Source organism: Embiotoca jacksoni, unplaced genomic scaffold (assembly GCF_022577435.1).
Source record: "Embiotoca jacksoni isolate LCO1_2020_lvr unplaced genomic scaffold, fEmbJac1.0.p SCAF_7, whole genome shotgun sequence".
Lineage (NCBI taxonomy): Eukaryota > Metazoa > Chordata > Actinopteri > Embiotocidae > Embiotoca > Embiotoca jacksoni.
In genome coordinates this window covers 11645080-11668221 of record NW_027185425.1, presented here as the reverse complement: position 1 = coordinate 11668221, position 23142 = coordinate 11645080, and the positions used below count along the sequence as shown (strand labels likewise).

Here is a 23142-nt window from a genome sequence, read left to right as displayed (position 1 = left end):
GAGAGAAATACAAAGATACTAAATTATATACAGTCTATGGTTTCATGCAATGCTGTGGCATTAATGTAAATGAAGAAAATGAACTATTTACTACCTGGAAAAAAAAAAAAGATATTTACTTTTGTTATATTGTGCAGGCATGTTATTATGTTGACATAATAGAAAGATTAATTCATGAAAAAGTCATATACAGATTTGCCATTGAACTGAGAGGACAGTTTAATGTTCCTGAAATGTAGTAATGGTGACCGTTAGTAGGTACAAAGACAAGCCAGCTCACTACCATCATAACGCTGACATTGATTAAGCAAACCAACTGGCATACTACATTTTTCCTAGCAAGCTTCCTTGCTACACTCTTTCTGCAACTTGATACCTTACTTATGTAACTCAAGTTTACCTTGCTTTACTTGAGTTTATCTTAACTAACTATACTTAGAACCCTTCCTTCAATCAAGTTTTACTTACTTACTCATTGTCTTTTCTTTTTTGTAAGGTTTTCATGTGTTCTTTGTAGATGTGCAAGAAACAGGACATTTTCTTTTAATTGTAATCTGAGTTCATACGTAAATATACAGCAGGTGATATCTGACATTTTAGAGGGCTTTCATTTTGATTACTTAATTTTGAAATTAAAATCAGATTGGTCTGATATTGTCTGAGTAACACATTGACGTGGTAGTCTCTTAATATAAAGTGGAATTGATCTGTGGAAACAGGAAGTTCCCTTTTAATTCTCATCTGAATTCACAGTAAATATAGCTCATATATGACAGACATTTTTTGAAAATCAAAATGAGAATGAGCTTTTATTTTCTGTTCACGTCCCATCGTGTTCACTGGAATCTTGCTTTTGTTATGAGACGGAATAATAGAAGTGGAACCAGGATGAACATATAGCAAGAAATGTGAGTATAAGCTTAGATCTTGTGTTGGTAAATACTCATTTAGCAAGACTTTTTCTTAAGTGAATGGAAAGTCTAAAACATCCCCACAGCTGGGATGAATTTAGGGAATAAGAATTAATGCACACAGATACCATGATAATATGATAATATGATCATAAATACAGCATCTATCCAATTTGTAAAATCGGTTCTAAAAGGAAAGTTGTACCTTGGTGGAATGATGAATATAGCAAGGACATAACAAAACAAGATCCAGCTTGTAAAATGGTGAGAAATAATTTAAATGAAGAAAATGTTATAGATAATAAACGAAAGAGAGCGAAGGTTGGGAAAGTAATCTGCAAAGAAAAATGCATTGAGGGAATTTTGATTAAGCACAGGAGGGGATATTCAATTAAAAAAGGTATGGACAATTTGAAAGAAAATGGAAATAGAACATCATTACAAATATGTGTTTGAGAGAGGAGGTAAAATCATGAATTAAAACAGCCATAATTAGCACCTGGTGGAATGAATGGGATACAGACAACATTATTTAAAGATCCAGAAGTCTGTTGATGGTAAACAGTCTAAAGGAGGATAAGCGAAGAGAGGAAGTAATCCTTGTAGGATTAAGATTTGGGCATGCTGGGTTTCTCTTCACATTATTTGTTTATAATGGGGAAAAAGTCAATCACATCTCGGTCAGCGGTGTAATACCCTGGAAGATGGATTGTGTACTGCAGCAAATACAGTTTAAAGAGGGAGATTTTAATGGATGTAGTAAACATGACAGGGATGGAGTTTAAAGCCAACACTCAGCAGAGGGCAGGACTTCAGGGAAATCAGGAGGGAGTTGGTAGGTTTTATAATACAGGCAGGATTAGGACATATGGTGTTTTTCCACCGAGTCAGTAGTCACATCATCTAATGACGCTACACACTCCTGCACACAATATGCAGCTTTGAAGCAGGATTACGATCTGCTTAAATCAAAAATAAAAGAAGAATTTCTGGGCTAGCAAATCAGGACTACCAATATCACAGTAATAATACAATCTGCCAAGAAGGACACCTATTTACTGGTTTAAGTCATTGATATGAGAAAAGAATAAATATGTAGCCTACAGCACTACCAGGCAGAGAACTATAGAGAGTTTCTCTGCTGCTATAGAAAAATACCGAAAACTCTACAGGGACCCTAATAGGTCCATCTGGACCTGAAACATGGGATTCGTAAAAAAGTAAAAATGTCATAAGTAGACCTACATGAGTGTTTAAGAGTTTCCTTTTTTTCAATTGTTTTCTCATCCAGGTTATTTTCCATGAATAAACCTATCCATTGTGTCATATATGTGATAGGCTATATGACACAATATAATAATAAATACATTATAGTGGTTTCTGCCTCACACCTGTTGCTATAAAGCTTTATAGGCTATTTCGTTTATTTATCTTAGTTTGTGTTTTTAATCAACTTTATCTTTGAATGGTCGCATGTTGCCTATCATTTTGAATTATACCTGTGTTAACTTAGATAAAAATGGATCAGCCTTTTGTTTTTTGTCAAAATACTGTATTTGTGTGGGGCATTGCCATAGAGCTTGGAGTGCAGCCCCTTAGTTTGCCCACTGGTCGGCGCTGTTCACCACTGAATGTGTAAACTGAGGGAATGGGCATTGATTTTTATGTGCCCAGGCTAAGAGGGGATCAAATAAGATAAATCCTTAATGATCCCCTTAGTGATCCAGTTAAACAGCAATGGATATATTCGATATGCTGATAATATAACGGATATATTCAATAATTTAACGATCTCTCAGCTTTGAGCAATGCTTCATCGAATTTTCCATCAGGTTTGTTTGCCTGTTAAAATGGTAAATAATAGCATAACAAACGAGCTCAATGATCAACCAAAGTTGTCCAATTTTATGTTTCATTTCTGTTTAATGATATCACTGAAATATTGCATTCCGTATATTCATGTAAGCCCAGATGGTTAAACAGAATAACGTTTGAGTCTGTTTTAATAAAATGCATAAATAAAGATAATAACAACAGCCGTAATAATCGGTCAGTCTTGCAATAGGGGCCTTTTTGATAATGCCGTTTTGTCCCTCTAATTCATCCATCTGATGAATTGGCGACACTTTAATTGCCCCCATTGATTGATAGTATAAAAACACAACAATGCAGCTACATAGACCGGGTGGTTTCCCCCCTTATAAGAAAGCTGGCGGAGTGAATTGGGTGTAGCTGTGTCTGTGTGCGCCTTGGCCAATGGAACCAGATCCTCCCTGCAGTGCGTAAGAGCGCGATTTAGGATTTAACCAAGTCTTTGCTGCGGGGCTGGCTGCAGTCTTCACCAGAGCCCGACGGCCTGAGAGCCTTTCAACAATGCCAGTGTAGTTTTCACACCATTTTGGAGTCAGACAGTCTCGTTTTTTGCTAATTAAAGAAAACAAACCCACGCGTTCCCTCTCGAAGTATGACTGGAGTTTTCGACCGGAGGATCCCGAGTGTGAAACCTGCAGAATTCCAGAGCTCTTTTCAACTCCCCACCATGCATCATCCGTCTCAGGAATCTCCTACTTTACCCGAGTCCTCCGCCACGGATTCTGGATACTACAGTCCCGCCGGTGGAGTCACTCACGGTTACTGCTCGCCCACCTCCACTTCGTACGGGAAGCCTCTGAATGCCTATCAGTACCAGTACCCGGGTGTAAACGGATCTGCTGGGAATTACTCGACAAAATCTTACACTGATTACAGCTCGTACACGACCCCTGCCTACCACCAGTATGCTGGGACTTACAGCAGAGTGCAAGCCCAGCCGAGTCCACAAGGTACGGTTCCGAACGTTTTTCATTTTAATAGAAGTATTGTCAGTCAATCGAATTGCCAACCAATTTCTATCCAATTTTATTATATTTCCGCATTTTTCTGATTTTTCATCTACTTAAAAAAAAAAAATATCTAGAATTGTACAACTTAAAACCGAAGCCATGGAATAACCAACAAATGTTTGTTTATTTAAATATGCCTTTTTCAAGGTCATTTTGAGATATTATAAAAATGTGTGTACTTTACTTTTTTTCTGGAATGACAACTTTGGTTCATAAATCTGATTTTTTTTTTTTCTTTAGATTTTAAAGGATGCAGACGATAACCTAGAAAAATATATTTTTTTGAGGCCGCACGTGCTTTAGCCTATTCTTGTTTTGGTTATTTTAACAGAAAAAGAGATAAGCGAGCCTGAAGTGAGGATGGTGAATGGCAAGCCGAAGAAAGTGAGAAAACCTCGGACAATTTACTCCAGCTTCCAACTGGCCGCCCTGCAGAGGCGATTTCAGAACACACAATACCTGGCGCTGCCAGAGAGAGCTGAGCTGGCTGCCTCGCTGGGACTCACGCAAACACAGGTGTGATTTTTAAAACTCAGTCTTAACTTATTTTCACCTGAAAATTGGGAAATTGTGTCGTTTTAAATGCCACTTAAATAAAATAATGACTGTTGTGGCGAGCTTTGTTTTGTGCGTAATTACGCTAAATTTACGCAGCGTCTTTTTAGTCCATTTTGAGGTTCAGCGTATTAACAGCCCCGTATTTGTCTCTTTTCAGGTCAAAATTTGGTTCCAGAACAGAAGATCGAAAATAAAGAAGATAATGAAAAACGGCGAGCTTCCACCAGAGCACAGCCCCAGCTCCAGCGACCCCATGGCCTGCAACTCTCCACAGTCCCCGGCCGTTTGGGACACGCAGGGTCCCTCCAGGCCGCACAGCCTACAGCCCCAAAACATCAACACGACGGCTTCTAACTTTTTGGAAAATACGGGGTCATGGTACACCTCGGCCGGCAGCTCCATGACTTCCCACCTTCAGACCCCTAACTCGTTACAGCACTCGTTGGCTCTTGGAGTGGGGACGTTATATTGAAAAAACCCAGTTGTTCATTTCCATTTTTTTTCTCCTTCTATGGGACTCGTGGTCAAATTTCAGAGGAATATGCAATGTATTTGATGACAGTCATAGAAGAAACGTGTAAAATGTGTAAATGTGTGCATGTAATTTATTGCATTTTTTGGAAGACTATTAAACGTTTAAATGGACAATGGAACTTTGAAACCTCCCGCCTCACTACAGTCTCTTATTATTTTAAACCTCAGATATTTACACTGAAAATCACGACAAAGACCCACAGACATAAATAATGTTTGTGAGCCTCAGGTGACATTTTCACACCAGGTTGTAAACCTCTGCTGCGAGAGGTATTGAGATGAATAATCAATATCTAATCTTAAAAGTTTGCAATTAAAACTGCGATTTAGGTGTGTTCCAAGATTTATATGATCCATTGTTTTATTAAAGACTGTGTCGTTTATGTCTGCAGATTTTCCGCGGACAAATTTAATACCTGTCTTAGATAAACCTGCTTATTTGAGATGAATTTGCTGATTTTTCTTTTCTTTTTGGATCACACCAGTTTCTACATTTGCGATAAATGGACCAAAATTAAGAATTCTAGAAACAAATTTTGACCGAAGAAACCTTTGTAAAGACATTTTTGAGAAAATATGGCTATACAATGGTAAGTCTCATACCATAATAATTCCAGTTACTTTGATTGAACATGGGTTTCTTGAATTGGATTGATTAATCCTATAACAATGTTGTGATTTTGCATCAAATAATTATAATACTCACATTTTATATTGTGTTTATGGAAGTTATCTCCTTGATAGCATAATGCAATCCAATTTCTGGAGATATATTGGTGTTTTATCATGTTATTGCTATTATAATTCTTATTTTCAAATTAACCAGATTTTTTTTTAATCATAATTCCACATTATTTTTCAAAGCATAAGCACTATTATTATTATTATTATTATTATTATTATACTGCTTCTGATTACCACCATAATGATCGCCTTTTTATAATTCATATTGTATTTGAATGGAGAACCTGATTAAGCCTTTCGGTTGGTTCCAGCTCGGCTGCAGGGAAAAATGCCTGCTCCTTGCAGCAGACAGTCTGCAGTCGCTCTCGCTTTGTGTCCCCTACAATTAGCCGCTTTGAATGGCAGAGAGGAGGCGAGGGGGGCGGCACGGAGATCTGAGACAATCCGCATTCCTGTGGGGGTAGACCGGCTCCAGAGCTCTGCCACTCCCGGCCGCAGCCCACCTTCCGGGTAAAACATTTTTTAAAGAAAGAAAGACAGAACAATCCCACACAATTTCGCCATGTTATTAGCAGGCAGTAATACCAACGCTGCCGCTGCAAAACCGCTAAACAAACCATGCAGCTGTGGGGATTTGAGAATTTACCTAATTGAATTTGCCCGGCCATATGCGTAAAAATACAGGCCTTAGTGAGATTTTACAAAGCAACATGTTCCTCCCTCTTCATCTCTCTCTGTCAAACACACACACTAAACAATACTGCATCTGACCCATACACTGACCCATGCATGTTACCATTTACACCTGACACATCTTCCTGATTGCAGCCTGCAGAACACAAGCACACGCAAAATGCCACAGGAAATCCTCTTCTCCATCTAAACTGGCCGCCGCGGCCTCTGTTGTTATCAGTCTAATTTCTGCTGAATGGTAAACTGTAGTCCCGTCGTTACAGAGCAAACATGGTCACTCGAGAAATTCAGATGTTCACATTGAACGTGCACGCGATTAAGACCACTTTGGCGCGCGCAAAATGTCATGCACGGACGTGCACACGTTTCTGTCTCACTTATACACACATCGCTACTGTATCTCTGTCTCTCTCTCTCTCACTCACTCACTCACTCTCTCTCTCTCTCACGCACGCACACACACACACACACACACACACACACACACACACACGCACACACACACACTTTCTCTCTCTCTCTCTCTCACTCACTCATTCACTCATTCACTCACTCACTCTCTTTCTCACACATGCACACTCGCAGACACACACACGCACACACACACACACACACACACACACACACACACACACACTAGTGGTGCCATTATATCGAGAGCCCCCGTTTATTTCCAACCGAACATTTTCCACTCAGCTAGTTTCCCCCCGTTTTGCAAATCGAGTCTAAATAATGACAGTTAGCTTTACTGGACAGCTTCAACTGTAACACTCCACAATAATTATTTTCCAGGATTAGGGCCGCCATTATCATAATCTGGACATTGACAATTACCTATAATTTGCAAAGATGCGCTTGGTTCCTGATTGCGGAGGGCTTTTTTTTTCAAGCTCGCCATCACTAAACAGTGACAGTAATAACAGCTAATTTTGCAGGCAATATATAAGAGCTTACCGGGGTGTGCAAACACTTCCCACCTGGATTTGCTTATTCAACACGCAGCAGTAAAAACCGTGCAGCGCGTTTTGGTTAGTCTATGTTAGAGAAGCGAGAAAGGTAAGGAAGAGTATATTTTCTGTTACCAGTTCCACTCTTAGAGGAGGTTACCGCGCTCCTTACTCTAAATTCACTCTTCACTACAAGCTCTGAGCTTAATTGTTTAGTCAAGACTTTGGGCAAAGAAATAGGGAAATGCATCATTCTAAAAATCGCATGTATTTTTGATTTGTTAGTCAGAGTATTTGCATTGTGGGTGTCCTTACAAGGCTGGATTCGGCGCTGGTGAGGTCCACAATTAATGTAGTGAAAGTTGTGTTAAATGTTGTCCAGGAGCTTTTATGTGAGAAGTGTGTTGTAGTGCATCAGGTGCTGTGAGAGCTCAGGGAGCAAGTGACACATCTCTCCGTGCATCCCCACCCCAGTCTGTTGCACTTTACCCCCATCTATGTATGTATGTATGTATGTATGTATGTATGTATGTATGTATGTATGTATGTATGTATCTATCTATCTATCTATCTATCTATCTATCTATCTATCTATCTATCTATCTATCTATCTATCTATCCTCAGTCTGGGATTCATTTCATTTAGCTCATCAAAGCCTTTATGCATTTGCAAAACATGATGAAACGCATTAGTTCTTGGAGCTGAATGTGCCCAACTGTGTATTTATGAGCTCTGTTGATGTTTACTCCACTGCTGCTTCGGGCTCCCTGCAGCCCGAAGCCTGGCCCAGGAGCAAAGATAGGCCCCAGCCTGGGGGCCCAGGTAGGCTGAATGTGCACCAGTGGGACATCCGCGACTTGACAGCTGCATGAAGCTTTTCAGCGTTGTAATTTCAGATAATATCCCGAGCGCGCACTCTTCTCAGCAATTTGTATATGAATAACCGAATAATTTTCTCTTTTGTTCCATCTGTGCTACCTCAAATCCAAATAAAGATGCCTTTTAGTATTAAAAGTGGTAGAAAATTACAGGTAATTATCTTTGACGGTAAAAACGCTGTAATCAGCGGGCTACATCAAAAATTACCCTAATTATGCCTGCATTTATGAGAATGGAAAAAAAGCCTCACTTGGATAAAAACCCACAAATTGTCCCAAATATCTCCTTCATATTGAACGCCACTGCAGCTGGCTGCTTTGTTCCCCATCGATCCCGTGGAGCTTGGCATTTAACGGCCTGCATTAGGACGGAGGGAAGGGAGAAAACATTTTGTCAATACTTCTAATAATTGAGGGTGAAATGACAAGATACGCTGGACCTGGAGCAAATGTCTTTCGATGTGAATGTAGACAGCAGCGGTGGAGGGTAAGTTAATTTCCTCTGGTGTTGAGTGCATTTGATAAATCTATATACTGTAGCGTTCTTCATCAAGCACTGAGAGCTTGGGTATATTTTAAATGTTTACTCTGGTGAAATGGGCTTTTCACTGAGCAGTGTCATTACCTTTTGCTCATATTATCTGTTAGAAGCTTCTATGCAGCAGGGTGGAGGGAAATATTCCTGTTATAATGTGATGTTGGCCTAATATACAGCATAAAAAAGGCCTCTGAAAATGTATATATATATATATATATATATATATATATATATATATATTGGAAATCATGCAACAGCAGGCATCTGTTTTGAGTCACGGTTTACTCAATCTGACAAAACATAAAAAGTGTATTTACAACTAAAATCGCAGATTATATTTACAGACAGACAATTTGCTTGGTTTTTGCATGTTAGAGAAACAACCAAAAAAAATAAAATAAAATAAATGCAATCAGGAGTCCACCATGGCAAAAAAAAAAAAAAAAAAAAAAAAAAGGTTGTGGGCGCCACAGCGCATGGAGAGTGTACACAGTCTTTGCCCAAAGTGGCTCAAATGTCACTGATAATATTTGGTATATTGTCAATTGTCAATTGTTGACATGAATGAAAGCATAACAAATGCGAGCCCACTGAACAGCCATGTACGCTAAAATTAAAAAAAAAAAAAAAAAAAAAAAAAAAAAAAGGTTAGTTTCCTTGTTTGTGTCATCACACCCGAGGCTTGGCTGTGTCTTATCCTGCAGAAGAGAAGCAGCATAGTTTTATATCTCCTTCCTCTCCAGCACCCAGTCTCTGGAAAAATCGCATTTAGGCTACGTTGGAAACTGCATGGCGGAGATCCGGAGGCCTCCAGACAGTCTATCTCTGCATCGAGTCTTGATGTGGGGAGGAATACCAGTGAGAGTAGCCGGGCATGTAGCTGTTGGCCGGCATGTTTACTCCTTTGGAAGAGGCCGAGACGTCCCAAATTGGAGGGATGGTCGGGGAGCGCGGGGATAGGGACATGGAGCCCGGGATAGGGTCGCTCTCGTGCGGGTTGCCGCCTTGCTTCAGCAGCTTCTTGAACTTTGACCTCTTATTCTGGAACCAAATCTTTACCTGCGGGAGTGGAGGAGAGGGGTGCATGCAATTAGTGAAGGGCATGTGGCTAAAGAGCCTGTATGGACGTTCGTTTTATTTATGCAGCATTGCAAGTATTAATGACAGAAACACCATGAATACAAAAAAAAGAACATTGAAAAGCACACATGATGAAGATAAATAATTCTCTAATGTTTATTATAATTAACATAATTACTGACAGTGTCCAAGAGGTCATGTAAACATGTAAAGCAGCGGATTTTGTCCTCATACCTGCGTTTGTGTCAGCCCTAGAGAGGCAGCCAGCTCGGCGCGCTCCGGTAAAGCGAGGTACTGTGTTTGCTGGAAACGGTGGTTCAGTGCTTGAAGCTGCAAGCTGGAATAAATTGTCCGAGGTTTGCGAATCTTCTTGCCTTTCCCATTAAAACGAATCTCCCCATTTTCAATCACCGTCGTTTTCTGCTGCTCTGCAACAAAAACAAGCAATGTTATTATTCAAAACCACAGCCAGACATGTGTTCATTTACTGCAGGACGAACGTGTAGCCTACAACCAGCGTGCCGGGGCAGCTGGAATATCCCGGCGAGTGGAGATAAATGCAGAAGCGGCAAAATGAAGGGGTCTAAAAATGAAAACTCACGCTGATAAACGTTGACATCTCTCGTTGCATTTACGCGCCGTGGCAGCCACAATCCTCATACGCTGTCATATTTAGGATATTGCTGGTAATGACATGTCAATTAAATGCTAATTACAACATTCAAGGCGTGCGGGCTGCCTAATTTCCACGAGTAGTTGGTGAGGATTGCACGGTCGAGATGATCCCACCCCGGGCATTAAACAGGTTTTGTGGGAGCTGAGGGAAGTGCTAAACAGGACGGCAAAACAGGCAAAGAAGGCAGTAGGCTGGATCTGGAATTATTCCGGTACCATTTACGCACGGTTTTCTTCGGTGAAATCGCCCACCTACGCTTGAAAGATCATTCCCGAACTTGGAGTGGCCGCGCGGTGACTTGGGCATGACACCAACATTGGCAGGGAGAGGGGTTTGATCCCCACTGTGGGTCACCCTAAAAGAAGGTATGCGCTAATGGTACTGTCTGGCGCCGGGGATGGACATGACGCGGTGCATTTTCCACTTGGCTGGGTGAAAAGGGGGTCTCTTACCTGCGCCGTCTAACCTTGTCTGTCCTCCCGTGTTGTTGTGATATGATGGCAGGTACGGGCTGTGGTGCGCGTGGCTCACGTAGGGGTAGGCTAACGACCTGTTGTAGGTGTTGGTCCCGGGGTACGGGGTGTTGTCGTGCTGGTGGTGAGCGTGTGAGCCGGAGTGGAGACAGTGCAGCGGGTAGTGGCCGCTGCCCATCGATGGGGAGCTCTGCTGTGAGTGCGACTGCTGTCCAAACTCCATGAAAGCAGACTTGGACGAGTCCTGAGCCTCCAGACCGTCAGCCATCGTAGTCATGGTCATCATCGAATTTTCTGCCTTGAGAGCACTCACCCCCCTCTCTCTCAAGACCAAATCGGTTTTCTCTCTCTCGCTGTGCTGTTGTCTCTCTCCCCTCTCCACCGCGAACAGATATTGTCCTATTAACACCCGAATTTTCCAGAGGCGTCTTTATTTCCCCCCTAGTCCTGTGATATTCTCACTCAAAGTGGCGGAAGATAGGAATAAGTTAAGGGAGAGATTTTAAGGTGGATTCTGTAAAAATTGAGCCCTTGCTTCCAGACTTGATGCAGACACTACAAGTAAAATGGTTTGTCTCCAAAGGGCAGCGCCTCCCGATTGGTCATCCAACCCAACGTCATCAGTGCTCTGCGCTTCACGGAGACTTGAGCTGGAGTTAACCCACCTTACCAGCTCCCACCACAACTATGGGGGGAAATAATATGTGGTGGGAAAGACGCCTAATTCCTACAGACAAGCTTCACACGTAAAAGCGGCTCCTTTGGAATTGCCGAGTCGATTTTGTTTTTTAACCCAAACCTCCAAATTACGCACGATGCGCAACATAGTGTGCTCTTTGATATAGTCTGATGAGCTAGCAGTGTATATGTGCCTCTTTTCCTTTTCAGGCTTCCAGTCTTCCTCCCCAGAAAGGAACTAATAACATATAGCAGACACCAGGAATATTTAGATTTTACTGATTTTAAACCACTGAATCATTTTACAATTTAGCCCTATATTGCAAAAAATATTAACCTTTACAAGTCAATTATAATGTTTAAAAAAATTAAATTCATTTGAATCAAATTTATAATCATGTATATTTTAAGTATTGATTAATCCTAATGGTTTTAAATGATAATTTTTTTCAACATTTTGTGACAAAATTGGAGGAGTTATGAGTTTTATGTCAACGAGACCCCTGAAGCAGGTGGAATAACTTTAGAAGTGAAAATAAGGGTTAGGGTTAGGGTTACAACTTCAATTTTTTTTCCTATTTACAAAAGTAGACTTTCACTTTTTTTATATACAAAAATCAGCTGATTAAATTTGATTTTTTTTTTTTTTTGCAGTGCAGTATTTGCTTTGATGTCACCTAATGAGCTGTCCCCCTCTTTAAAAACCCCTCCGCTCTGAAAGTAACCTATATTATAACCGTTCATTTTTCCTGGGGCTACTGACCATATGATTAAAGATCCTCATGACAATTCAAAATACAGCGCATGTGACACATCAAATAACAATATGCCTGAGGTACAATAGGTTATTTAGCAGATAGAAGGGTGGATACCCAGAAAAACTGACAGTGTCTTTTATTCCTGTTGTAATATGAGGCCTGATAGGGTCCTCAATATATGTAAATTATACAGTTTGTCTCGGAGGGCTGCGATGTTCGATTCGCAAATAAGACTAAAATGCTATTTCCGCTCATTGCAAGAGGTATTCCAACCATCACTTTCAGCATATTTCTTTTATCGCAATTTAGAGATTTTACCAAAAAAAAAAAAAAAAAAAAAAAGGCGACGAAAAATAATTACGGTTGCAATCAAGTTACTAGGAAAACCTATTTGATTAGCGGCCACACTTTACTCAAATTGCAGCTATAAAATTAAGAACAATTCGCCTGTAATGATTATGGACTGGATTTATTTTGGGAGGGTGGAATAAAAGTGGATATAGCATAAATTATCCCCTAATTATACGCCAGTGTGGCCTCAATTATCCTCTTATCAAAAATGGTTGTCTAAATGCAGCGTTTAGTTTCAATTTTCTCCTTTTCTGTAACAAGAACTTGGTACCTTGCTATTATCGTCAGCTACGGTTGTTATTTACTTTGTGGGATTTAAAAGTGCACAACCCAGCCGGATAATCATTTTACAGCAGCGGACCAAGAGAGGAGCACAGAGGCAGGGATGAGAGCCGAAGGCACCCACATGGATTGGTTTTATCATTCCAGGCTTCTTAAAAAGAATTTTAGTTTTTGAAATCAGAATACTTATTTGCCTTCAGGAGGGCTGCAGGTAAGAGCTTCTTCTGAATGCTCTTTTGTGTCGAATGACGTTGATAAATGATTGTATTCGCCTTTGATAATTCTGCATTTTAGGACCACAGTGGCCTTTGCAGACCTCGCAGGGGGGGAGGGGGTGGGTGAGCACACCTTGGTCACCCCTCAGTGATCTAACATTGTGGCCAATTCCCCTGCCCGTGTTCCACTTGGACACGCAGAAGAGAAACCAGATCCTATACCTTTTCTAATCGCCTTTGAGTGCCACTACAAAGACATACATGCTCTGCAATGATGTTAGTTGCTTCCCCGCGGTCTTAAAAACCTCGGGTTAGATTATACGAGACATCTTCATTCCTCAGATTTTTTTTTGCTGCGGATTATTAAATTGCCGTGTTATCCCGCAATTTAATAATCCCGCGGTGGTAATGTGGGTAATGTCAAAGTCTTGGTGTCCCGCAGGCGTGTTGGGAGGCTTTTTCTGTGCACACTGAGATTAAGTGAAGTGGTGAAAGGACGGATTTGTTTGAATAGAGAGAACATGACATACTCGACCTTGGTGCTTTTGAAATGTTTAAGATGTAACCTGCTGCATATGCGTGCTGACAACCGTGTCTGATTGCAAGGTATATAAAGAAAGCAAGGGCCATATGAGATGTTATCAGGGAACCGGAGCTAAAAAAAAAATTTAAATGTTGAGAATGAAGCATCGAGCTTGCATGCTTCACCTGCTGTATAATCCTGTTTGTACCTGCCCTACATTCATCTTGGATTACAGGAGTTCATCGCCTTACACTGCAGATAAATTAATTTATATTTCAGCTAGTCAAAATGTCAATCACAAAATGAACAGCGTTCAGCTGCAAATCTAGAAATCACTTTGTCCCTAAGTAGATGATTGACCTTCAGCACAATCAATGGCCGTGGTGGTTTAACAGAAGTGGTCTTTATTTCCAGCTGTCTTATAAACGCTGATGAATGACTCTCTAAAATCACTCCAATATCCAACCGCTGGGTCTTTATCAGGCCTGGGATTCCCCCGCCATCCATTGCCCGGGAAAGGATACATGAAAAGTGAGAATATTTTACACTGTATTAAGTGGTGTAACTTGACGTTTTGTTGTGGTTAACACAGTTTCTGGGATATGCATCTTAACCTGAATTGGTAGTATCAGTACGCGCATGGATAAGGTGACATAACGGCACATAGCACGTGGTAGATTAATGCACACACTCTGTGCCCATAAAGATATAAAAAGTGACTTGTTCCCTCCGTGTCCCCTCTCTCTCTCTCTCTCTCTCTCTCTCTCTGAATGTGTGTCACTGGGTGTTTTTTACCACCGCATGTATTTTTTTTTGTCTCTCTGGCCACATGTGTTAATCATATCTGAGCGTTAACGCAGAGTTCCAGCACTACACAGGTCATAACTGTAATGAGAGGCTGGGTGTTTGCGGTCGGTCCCGCTAACAGCTATTGACTAGCTCGCATGGAAAGCCACCTCCTTGGCTTCGCGAGGACCGGGCGGTTGGGGACGCCGAGGCATGTCACTGCAGACGGAGACCGGGAGGCACTTAAACAACATGTCTCCCTTCTCCACAGCGCAAAGCCACTGGCGCTTCACAGACAGCCAGGCGTCGACTGCTCTCCATCTCTGCCGTGTGAAGGGCGGGAAGTGGCGAAGGGGAAGCGCAGATGCATACCACACACAGCTGTCAGTATAACGTGGTTCATTGTATCTAGATTCAGTGGAGCAAACTCCTCACACACACACACACACACACACACGCGCGCTCACGCACACATCAGCCTAAAATGATCACCGATCAGCCTGTTATGCTCCAGTAGAATTCACCCGTGCCCAAATGGCGGCACGACGCTTTTACGCACATAAATTGCGCACAGCGTACTAATGCAAAGCCACTTATGCAGAGCTTTGATGTGTTTTGTAAAAGCGCGCAACTACACCAAGAAAAATTAGTGCGGTTTTGTCATAAAGAAAACCACGCGATCCCGGGCAGACGACTGTTTGCAATAAATTTTGCATCATAAATTAGGATTACATTATCTCTCGAGTAAATAGCAAAATTGGCATATGCATGGCCCCAGGTGCAGGCGAGGGCCTTCAGATGGACCCGGTGTGTAGTGTGCTGGTGTAGTGGAGCTAAATGTCCACAAATAAGCACAAGCCCGCACCGCTGAGTCTTCACAGCCTCTCACAGACTAATGGATTTAATTTGGCACGGCTGAAGCTGCACTGGTCCCACTCAGGGCCCGTGTCCTAATTAAGACTGCTTGTTTCTCTTGTCGCCTTCCTTCGCCGCATGTTCAGGTCCACCTGAGTGATTGCCTTGCGCGGTTTCCTGCACCAGTGTTTATATTTTTGTCTTTTGTTTCCGAAAAGCAGAAAAAAAAAACCGAAATAAACGCGAAAGTCATTTCGTGAGATGTAACTGTGGAATATTAAGGAGAATTGCCACAATGCCATTAGATTTCTGGCCATATTATTCTTTTAAGATAATAAGGCAATGAAAGGAAAAATAAATAAGGCGGAAGATGGATGTTTGGGACATTTGTTGTGGCCGTGCATCAACAATAATGCAGTTTTTATAGAGTTGGTTGCGCTCAGCACATGGATATAACCCGGCGGGCACACCTAACTCCGTGATCGTGTGCACCAAGTCAATAACAAAGGAGCTACATACAAAAAGTTGATCTGAATTTTTTGTTGGTGACAAATAAGAATAGTGAGCCGGGGGTACAGCAGTCCCCCTTTTTTCCTCTCTCGACTTAATACGCGACATTATTAGGTCTGACAGCACAGTGGTCGGTCTTGAAGGAGAGGATTTGGTCTGTAGATGACAGACAGGAAGGCCAGCAATCATGGGCTTTTTTTTTTTCTTTTTCTTTTTTTTTTATCAGAATGTACTGTTCGATGCCGTTTATCCTTGATGATAGAAAATTGCTCTGTTGCCAGGACGCTGCCGCCGAAATAGAGGGCAGGAGCAACATTTCCATTTTCCAGTTTGAAAGCCATTGAAATGAATTAGTAAAAATGAAAAAAAAGGAGGGGAAATGAGAAAGAATCCCCTAGTAAACAAAAGGGAGCAAACAAAGATACCATTTTCTTTTGCCGAGAATCCACCCTCCTCATTTTCCCGTTTTTTTTTTTTTTTTCTTTTTTTCATACAGCAGAGTGAAGGTTTTACTTCAACAGTTGCAAATCACATGCTTGGCTTCTAATGTAGTCCCAGGCCCGGGCCTACTTCAAAGACAATCATTTATTTCCCAACCTCCTGGAATAATTAGAGCGCCTTTTCATCTGTCGTGACAGAGGAAAAAAAAAGAAAGATAGAAATTAGGAGCGAATACTTGACAACGAGGAGCATTAAGCAAACTCCTGAAATGTTTAACTATTAGGCACAAATGAACAGGAAACTGTCACAGAAAGGAAACGCTGATTATTAAGGAGCGAATAGTTTGATCAGAATTTAGACGTAAACTCCCGTGTCATAAATTCAATTGCGCAATAATTGAATTTAAAATTTTATTATATTTTTATTCGTAATTTCCAAGCATTTTTTTGTGCAAGTCACATTATATGTTATTATTGCTGATATGAATATTATTACTGGGCTATTATTATTTTTTCTTAAGTTGTTGCTGTTGTTTGCTGCTGCTGCCATTATCGCCACAATCATCATCATCATAATTATCACATTAATCACATCTCCAGTTCGTGTAAAGTTGAAATCTTGTATGTAGCATTACACTGCGCCTAATCGTAATTTTTTTTTTTTTTTTTTTTTTTTTTTTTTTTTTAAATCCGAGGAAAGAAAATATTATAAAGACTGAATGTTGCAATATCGATCAGTTTCAGGATGAGGGCTATTTTTAAACGTCCTGGTCATATTTTTGTGTGTGTGATTTGATGATTATTTATCAGTGACTCCAGACACATTCATTGGCAAGGCCAGCAGTAGGAGGATGTATGGGTGTATGGGTGTGTGTGTGTGTGGTGTGTGTGTCTGTCTGTGTCCGAGCAGGCAGGTGCTTTTAAAACCCCCACAGACGCTGGGCGCGCCACCAGTGCGCGCCACATGTGGCACAGGAGCCTGCTAGATGGAGAAATGTCACCCGAAACCTGGATTATATGTGAACCCTCAAGAATTGATATCATGAATTACAGGAGGACACTGTCTCGCTATAATTGTCTGTCATTCCTTATAGGAACAATGTAATATAATAATAGGCTTTTAATGGCATCATTATCACAGGAATATTGTCGTGCGGGAATTAGCGGCAATCAACAATGGCTGGATTCTTCATGAGGTGTGGAAGCAACCTAATCTCCAGATGCAAGGGACAAAGGAACTGACAGAAATTCAACGCAGTTGTGTATCATAACACATATTCTGAAATGTTAAAGACAAAATATCGCACCCTTGTTGTTAGAATAGAGCCAAAAGGCCTATTACAGATGTGCACCCAGCCACAGGAGGCAGGCCTGAGTAAACATGTGAGGTGGGATCTTTGCAGGACAATAATGACTGTGGGATAAAATTGACAGTATATACAGGATAAATAAAGCCACTATTGAGATTTAAAAATCTCAATCAGATGTCAAAAAAGAGGAAAAAAAAAAGAAAAAAAAAAGAGATGCTTTAAGGTGAGATGAAAAAAATGATGTACTGACATAAAAGTTTTAAATTTTGCTTTAAATATGTAAACGATGGAAAACTCCTGATGGTGGGAATGCCTTGCAGAGCTATCCTCACACATATTCTCCATGCACACAACAGTAACCGATAACAAAGTATTGTGAGCTCAAACAGGAAAGTTCTGGCTTGCATGTAGAATTGAATGGAGGAAGTTGGAACAGCGAAGTTGAAGCTGGAGGAAGGGCTGCACACAATAGCGGCCACTGAATGCAAAATAAAAGAGCTTGAAATTTAAGAGCACACTGTGAAGTGAAGTGGAAGAGAAGTGAAGAGAAAAGGAGTCACACCTGGTGAAATGGAGTGTGTGCCTGTCCCATTCTCAGATGCCGCTCTGGTTCTCATGCTGTGTTGCAGGAGTTTGTCAGGTGATAGCGGCACACCTTTGCCTGCCACACCTTGAGACACTCCTACCTGAAACCGGACTTCTTCAAATCAGGCCGGGTTTTGGTTTAGGTCTTGTGCTTGCAGAATAACTGTGAATTAAGCGAGAAAATTACATTTTTGCCAAACCTGCTGTATTCAAGTTCAAACTCTGAGTCTTGAAATATGTTCCTGGGAGGAAGAGGCTGTCCTCTTTAAAAGATGACACTTGTCTGGAGAAGGTGCAAAGACTTCATAAATTATCGGTTACAAACAAATGACACTTTTATGGAAACAGTAAACATGTTTCCTGTATTGTACAATTTAATTTTAACCTGCAAAATAATCTCAAATCGGAAAGTTTGACAAAGATTCAGTTTTGGATTCATTTATTCAGAAACCTGTATTTACATATTTTTAACATATGTAATCAAAACTAATCAAATCATATATATTATTATAAGGCTTTTGGTGTATATTTTGGTTCTTCTGCTGTTGCTATTAATCACCTTTAATAATTGTTTGTGTTTAAGTGTGTATGGGATTACACTACAGATAATCTGTAAAAATCCTAAAATATAGAATACAAAAAATTAAAAGAAATACTCAAAAAACATAATAAAAAATACAGAAAATGTTGTATGGTTAAAAAATGAGCATAAAGTCAGTGAACACCACATAAACACTTTTAAACTCCTTCACATAATTGTGATTCCCAAGATGACAATAAAATAATCATCCTTCTTTCAAACGCTCACAATAAACAATGCTCAGATTTGCAGCATCAAGACAAACGGGAAAATTACTGAAAATAAAAAGGGCTGTTTTTATGAATCAAAAGGAGTGAAACCATATCAAATTCCTAATTAAGTTACCAGCTTTCTAACAGAATCACTCGACTGCTGTGAAATCCTTGTGTGCAAGACAGTCCGGGTCCCCTGAGTTAACAAACCTCGGATCACAGATCAACTTAATGATTTGGCCAGGAGGCTCGTGTCTGCAGCCAGCCTCATCAGATAACAGCAATTAATTCGTTGCCTGGAAAACCCTTAGACCACCCTTTATTTTCATTTGCTCTGAACTGTCAGATTTGAGTGGAGACATTTTTAGGACTTTGTCCATTTTGGTAAAGTGAAGGTAGCCAATTATGGTCATCATTGCCCTTGAAAATGCATTACGCCTCACCTGAGGGCTCACTCAATCAAAGAGACTGAAGGGGCGATTAACAGACGACTTCTGACCTTAATCCATCGCAAAAAAAAAAAAAATCACCCGAAAAGGGCCAGACGGTAATCAGTGCTTCTCATTCAGCTTTATGCTGCAAACTTTCTTATTGCTGACATTGAACCTTGGGGCATCATCACGGCAGCTCGGGCTTTGGGACCATGAACACTGACTTTTATCATTATTGAAGATTTGCCCCATTTATTCCAAGTTTTTCAATCTTGACTATTTTTCAGTGAATCCAAGAGAGAAATTTCAGGCCGTGAAATATGTGACACTATCATGATTTCATTTCATTTAAGTCTCCATGTTCAGCATTTATTAGTAAATTAACATTTATTAAATGCTGATAAAACAAATGTCTTTATTCTAAGTGTTATTCATGTACAAAGAGGTACAGTTCTAACTTTTCCTATTTTATTGAGGTCATTCTTCTGTTTTCCACTTTAGGGGTTAACAGAAGAAGTTACACTTTAATATAAAGACATAAATACTCTGGTGATATTGTGTATTAAGAGATATATTAAATGCTTTTAGGGCTTTTAAATGTTAAAAAAAGGCATTTGTATTAAAACAGCAATAATACATGATGAATTATTACTGTTTGAGGTGATTTAAAATTGGCTAAATGAAAGAAAGTTAATGGGAAAAGGCCACAATATAGTGAGCCAAAAATCAAAGCATTAAAATACCTGAAACCACACCACCGGAGTTTTAATTCAATTTAAAATAGATAATTGTGCCTTCTGTCAAGCTAATTTTTATGGCTGGCATTATGATGTGAGTGCAGCTTCCTCACCTGGGGAAGTTGAAAGGTGAACACGAGCCAGGCATCATTATCACAGACTTTTTTATTTTGTATCTGAATAATTAAAATAAGCATTAAGCAAGTACATATACTGCGTGATGTTTTTAATTTCAACACTCGAGTAACATTGATTTTTTTGGAGAAGATAAATGCTTGTAAATAACTTTTTCTCTCTTTGTTTCCCTCCCTGGCTTTTCCCTTTACGCCCACCTTTCTCTTATGTCCCCCCCCCCCCACCCTCCGCCTTCATCCATGTCCAGCCACGAGTCTCCATCTTGTCCCCCTTCTCTCCAAGCTATCTCCCTCTTCATACCCACTCTTCCCCTCTCTCCCTTTCCCCTCAACCTCTCGCCCCCCCTCCCCCCACCCTTTTTTCCCTTCACTCACCCTCCCACCCCTCCTCTACCCAATAGGTACGCCTCCATCCCCTCTTGGCAGCTCCATCTCCTCCTCGCCTCCCCCTGTCTCTCCACCCTCTCCCTGGTTGGTTTCCACAGCTGTGGTGAGTGAGGGGCAGATGACCGGAGAATTGGCCCCTGGGAGAGCGCTGAGCCATCCTGGTGCTATTAGGCTCGTGGCTAATAATAGGTGTTTCAGACCGGGGGAAGATCAATCAGGGGGAATCATGGGGAATGTTCAGAGCAGCGCTTTTTACACATCGGCCCAGATGGATGAAATTACACTTGTCAGTTTTTAGTTGCATTACTCCCAAATTGGTTGTCTACTCTTTTTTTTTTTCTCTCCTCCCTCCCTCCCTCGCTCTCTCTTCTCTCCTTTCTCTCTCTTTGCCCCCATTCATGTGTCAGTGGCCTGCTAAAAGGATTCGGTGGTGAAATCCCTGTCATTTTTGTCTTTTCCCTATTTAGCCCTCTGCCAGCAACTCTTTTGCCTGCATATATGCACTTAGAAGAAATCAGCAGAAGATCTTGTCTTATGGTTCTGCCAATTTCCATGTTAAAGGCAGCTGACATTCTGTATGTGTTCTGCATGTATAATACAACTTTTGGATTTGTCGTTCTCAAGTAGAAACTGGTTGATAAAAAGACAATTATTGTGGATCAATATTGATAATCAATTATTTTAGCGATTTTCTAAGACAAAATATCTTTCCAAAGCAAGGATTTACTGGTATTTTCTGTTTTACATGATTATAAATTGAATGTATTTTAGCTTTGGACTGTTAGTCAAACACTTGAAGCTGTCACCTTTACCTCCAAGAAACTGTGATGAACATTTTTTCCCTAACTTTTGTCATTTTATAGATTGAATTATATAATCTGCCTTTATCTCATATTCAGAGTGTGAAATTAAGGTTTAAAATTATAATACTTTTCCTATATTAAGATTTACACCAAATTTGGCCTTAAACTAAATTGATAATTGTGTAAAATAAAATAATTATATTGTGACTGCAGAAAACTCCTTGAATAATTGCAATGTAATTTAATCTGTCAAATTCAATTGAAATATTCAGGCTGTATCTCGCTGTTTGAAACTGAATAAAATGCACCACACAATGCTCGCTCTCTTTGGTGTTTATTTTAAACACGTGTCGATTTTTCAAAAATCACAGCCTACACACCGAACATGTTACAAGGAGCACACGAACAAAGCTTTTCACCAGGACTAAATACTGACATATTGTTACAAGACGTTTACATCAGGTAGAAATCAAAGCTTTGAACAACACAAAGCTTCTTGACTATTCCAACCCCAATACCTCTTCGGCAATTGATTGATACAGGCCGAAAAATTTGAAAATATTTTCCCAACAAAGCAGCTGAGGACATGATAGCAGAGCCTGGAGATGTGGTAATTGAATGACCGGAGCGTTTCTGCGCAATTGTGGGACGAGAACGAGCTCAGGAAGGTGAAAGTGGATTTACGCCTGGCAGTGCACGCAAGCCATGCAGCATATCATCAAAACCTAAACTCCTGATGTGTTGCTTGATAACCAGCACAGCGTGCCGGTCGGAAAGGTGTCTACGGAGAGGGAAGGCTCTCCGGGAGCCACACAACAGCTATTTGTGTCAGTGATTTCCACTTCGTTGACAGACTCAAATGTTTAGTGTTTACAATGCTTTCCTCGCGACTTGTTCTCACATTTCTTCTTGTTGTGGCTTCCAGCTAAATCTCTGGCTCAGGTGGAGGTGGAGAGGTGGAGGTGTGTGTGTGTGTGTGTGTTGGGTGGAGGAGGGCGGGGTTGATATTGATATATTAAAGTGCTTGCTGTGTAAGACAAGCAGCTACTACACTGTGCCACCAGAACACTAGCATGACAATCACAGCAGAAGATTGGCTGCGGCGCTAAAGTAGCTGCTCTGAATAGCTCACCGGGGACACATTGCCCTCCCGCTGGAAATCAATACAGCCGCCAGATGTTGGGGTCTCCCGGTCGGTGGAGCAGCCCCGACGCAGAGATGGTCCTCAATGTCTGATTGCACGACGGAGAAGACTCGAAACAGAAAGGCTTCTTTGACTGAAAGCACGGTGACCATGGGGGAGGGAACCAGGGCCTCTGAGAGAGAGTCTCCTTAGCAACAGGAAGAAAATTAACATTGACATCCTGACTTCCCAGCAAAACTCGTCTCAGGGCTTCTGCTGGATATTTCCATGGGGCGAGAGTATAAAAAAAAAAAAAAAATAGAAAAAAGATGTTCAAAAGCTGATATAAAGACACACATTCCCTGCTCATCTTCCATTTATATTGAAATGAGTTTCCCCCCCTCTGCTCGGCTTGTGTGTAGTGAATACAGAGTCCTAATGTATGTATTTTGCTCATTTTACTGTGTCTGGCGTTTCCGCGCCTCTCCTCTGTGACTCCGTGTTCGCCTCCTGCTGCGGTAAACACAACATTGCTATGATAGCACATGCATTTCAGAAAGCTCAAAACACTGTCGAGGAGCCGAAAC

The 23142-nt window shown here is 40.9% G+C and overlaps 2 protein-coding genes and 1 long non-coding RNA gene across 5 annotated transcripts; 2 read left to right on the top strand and 1 right to left on the bottom strand.

Moving 5' to 3' along the window:
• Positions 1-3195: 3195 nt before the first annotated feature.
• Positions 3196-5004, top strand: dlx5a (distal-less homeobox 5a). Its single transcript, XM_069175747.1, has 3 exons — positions 3196-3733; positions 4125-4309; positions 4509-5004. The coding sequence occupies exons 1-3, from the start codon at positions 3376-3378 to the stop codon at positions 4821-4823; spliced, it is 858 nt and encodes a 285-aa protein (XP_069031848.1). The 5' UTR covers positions 3196-3375; the 3' UTR covers positions 4824-5004.
• A 2230-nt stretch (positions 5005-7234) lies between these two features.
• Positions 7235-21739, top strand: LOC138214869 (uncharacterized). Of its 3 annotated transcripts, none has more exons than XR_011179667.1 (3): positions 7235-7318; positions 14720-14831; positions 20491-21739. It is a non-coding gene; the product is annotated as an uncharacterized lncRNA (long non-coding RNA). The 3 variants fall into 3 exon arrangements; XR_011179666.1 differs by lacking the exon at positions 7235-7318 and adding an exon at positions 12117-13135; XR_011179668.1 differs by lacking the exon at positions 7235-7318 and adding an exon at positions 14082-14193.
• Positions 8894-11664, bottom strand: dlx6a (distal-less homeobox 6a). The gene is made up of 3 exons (XM_069176707.1): positions 10835-11664; positions 9941-10134; positions 8894-9685 (listed from the first exon to the last, which is right to left on the bottom strand). Exons 1-3 carry the CDS (start codon positions 11139-11141, stop codon positions 9446-9448), a joined length of 741 nt encoding a protein of 246 aa, XP_069032808.1. The 5' UTR covers positions 11142-11664; the 3' UTR covers positions 8894-9445.
• Positions 21740-23142: the final 1403 nt, after the last annotated feature.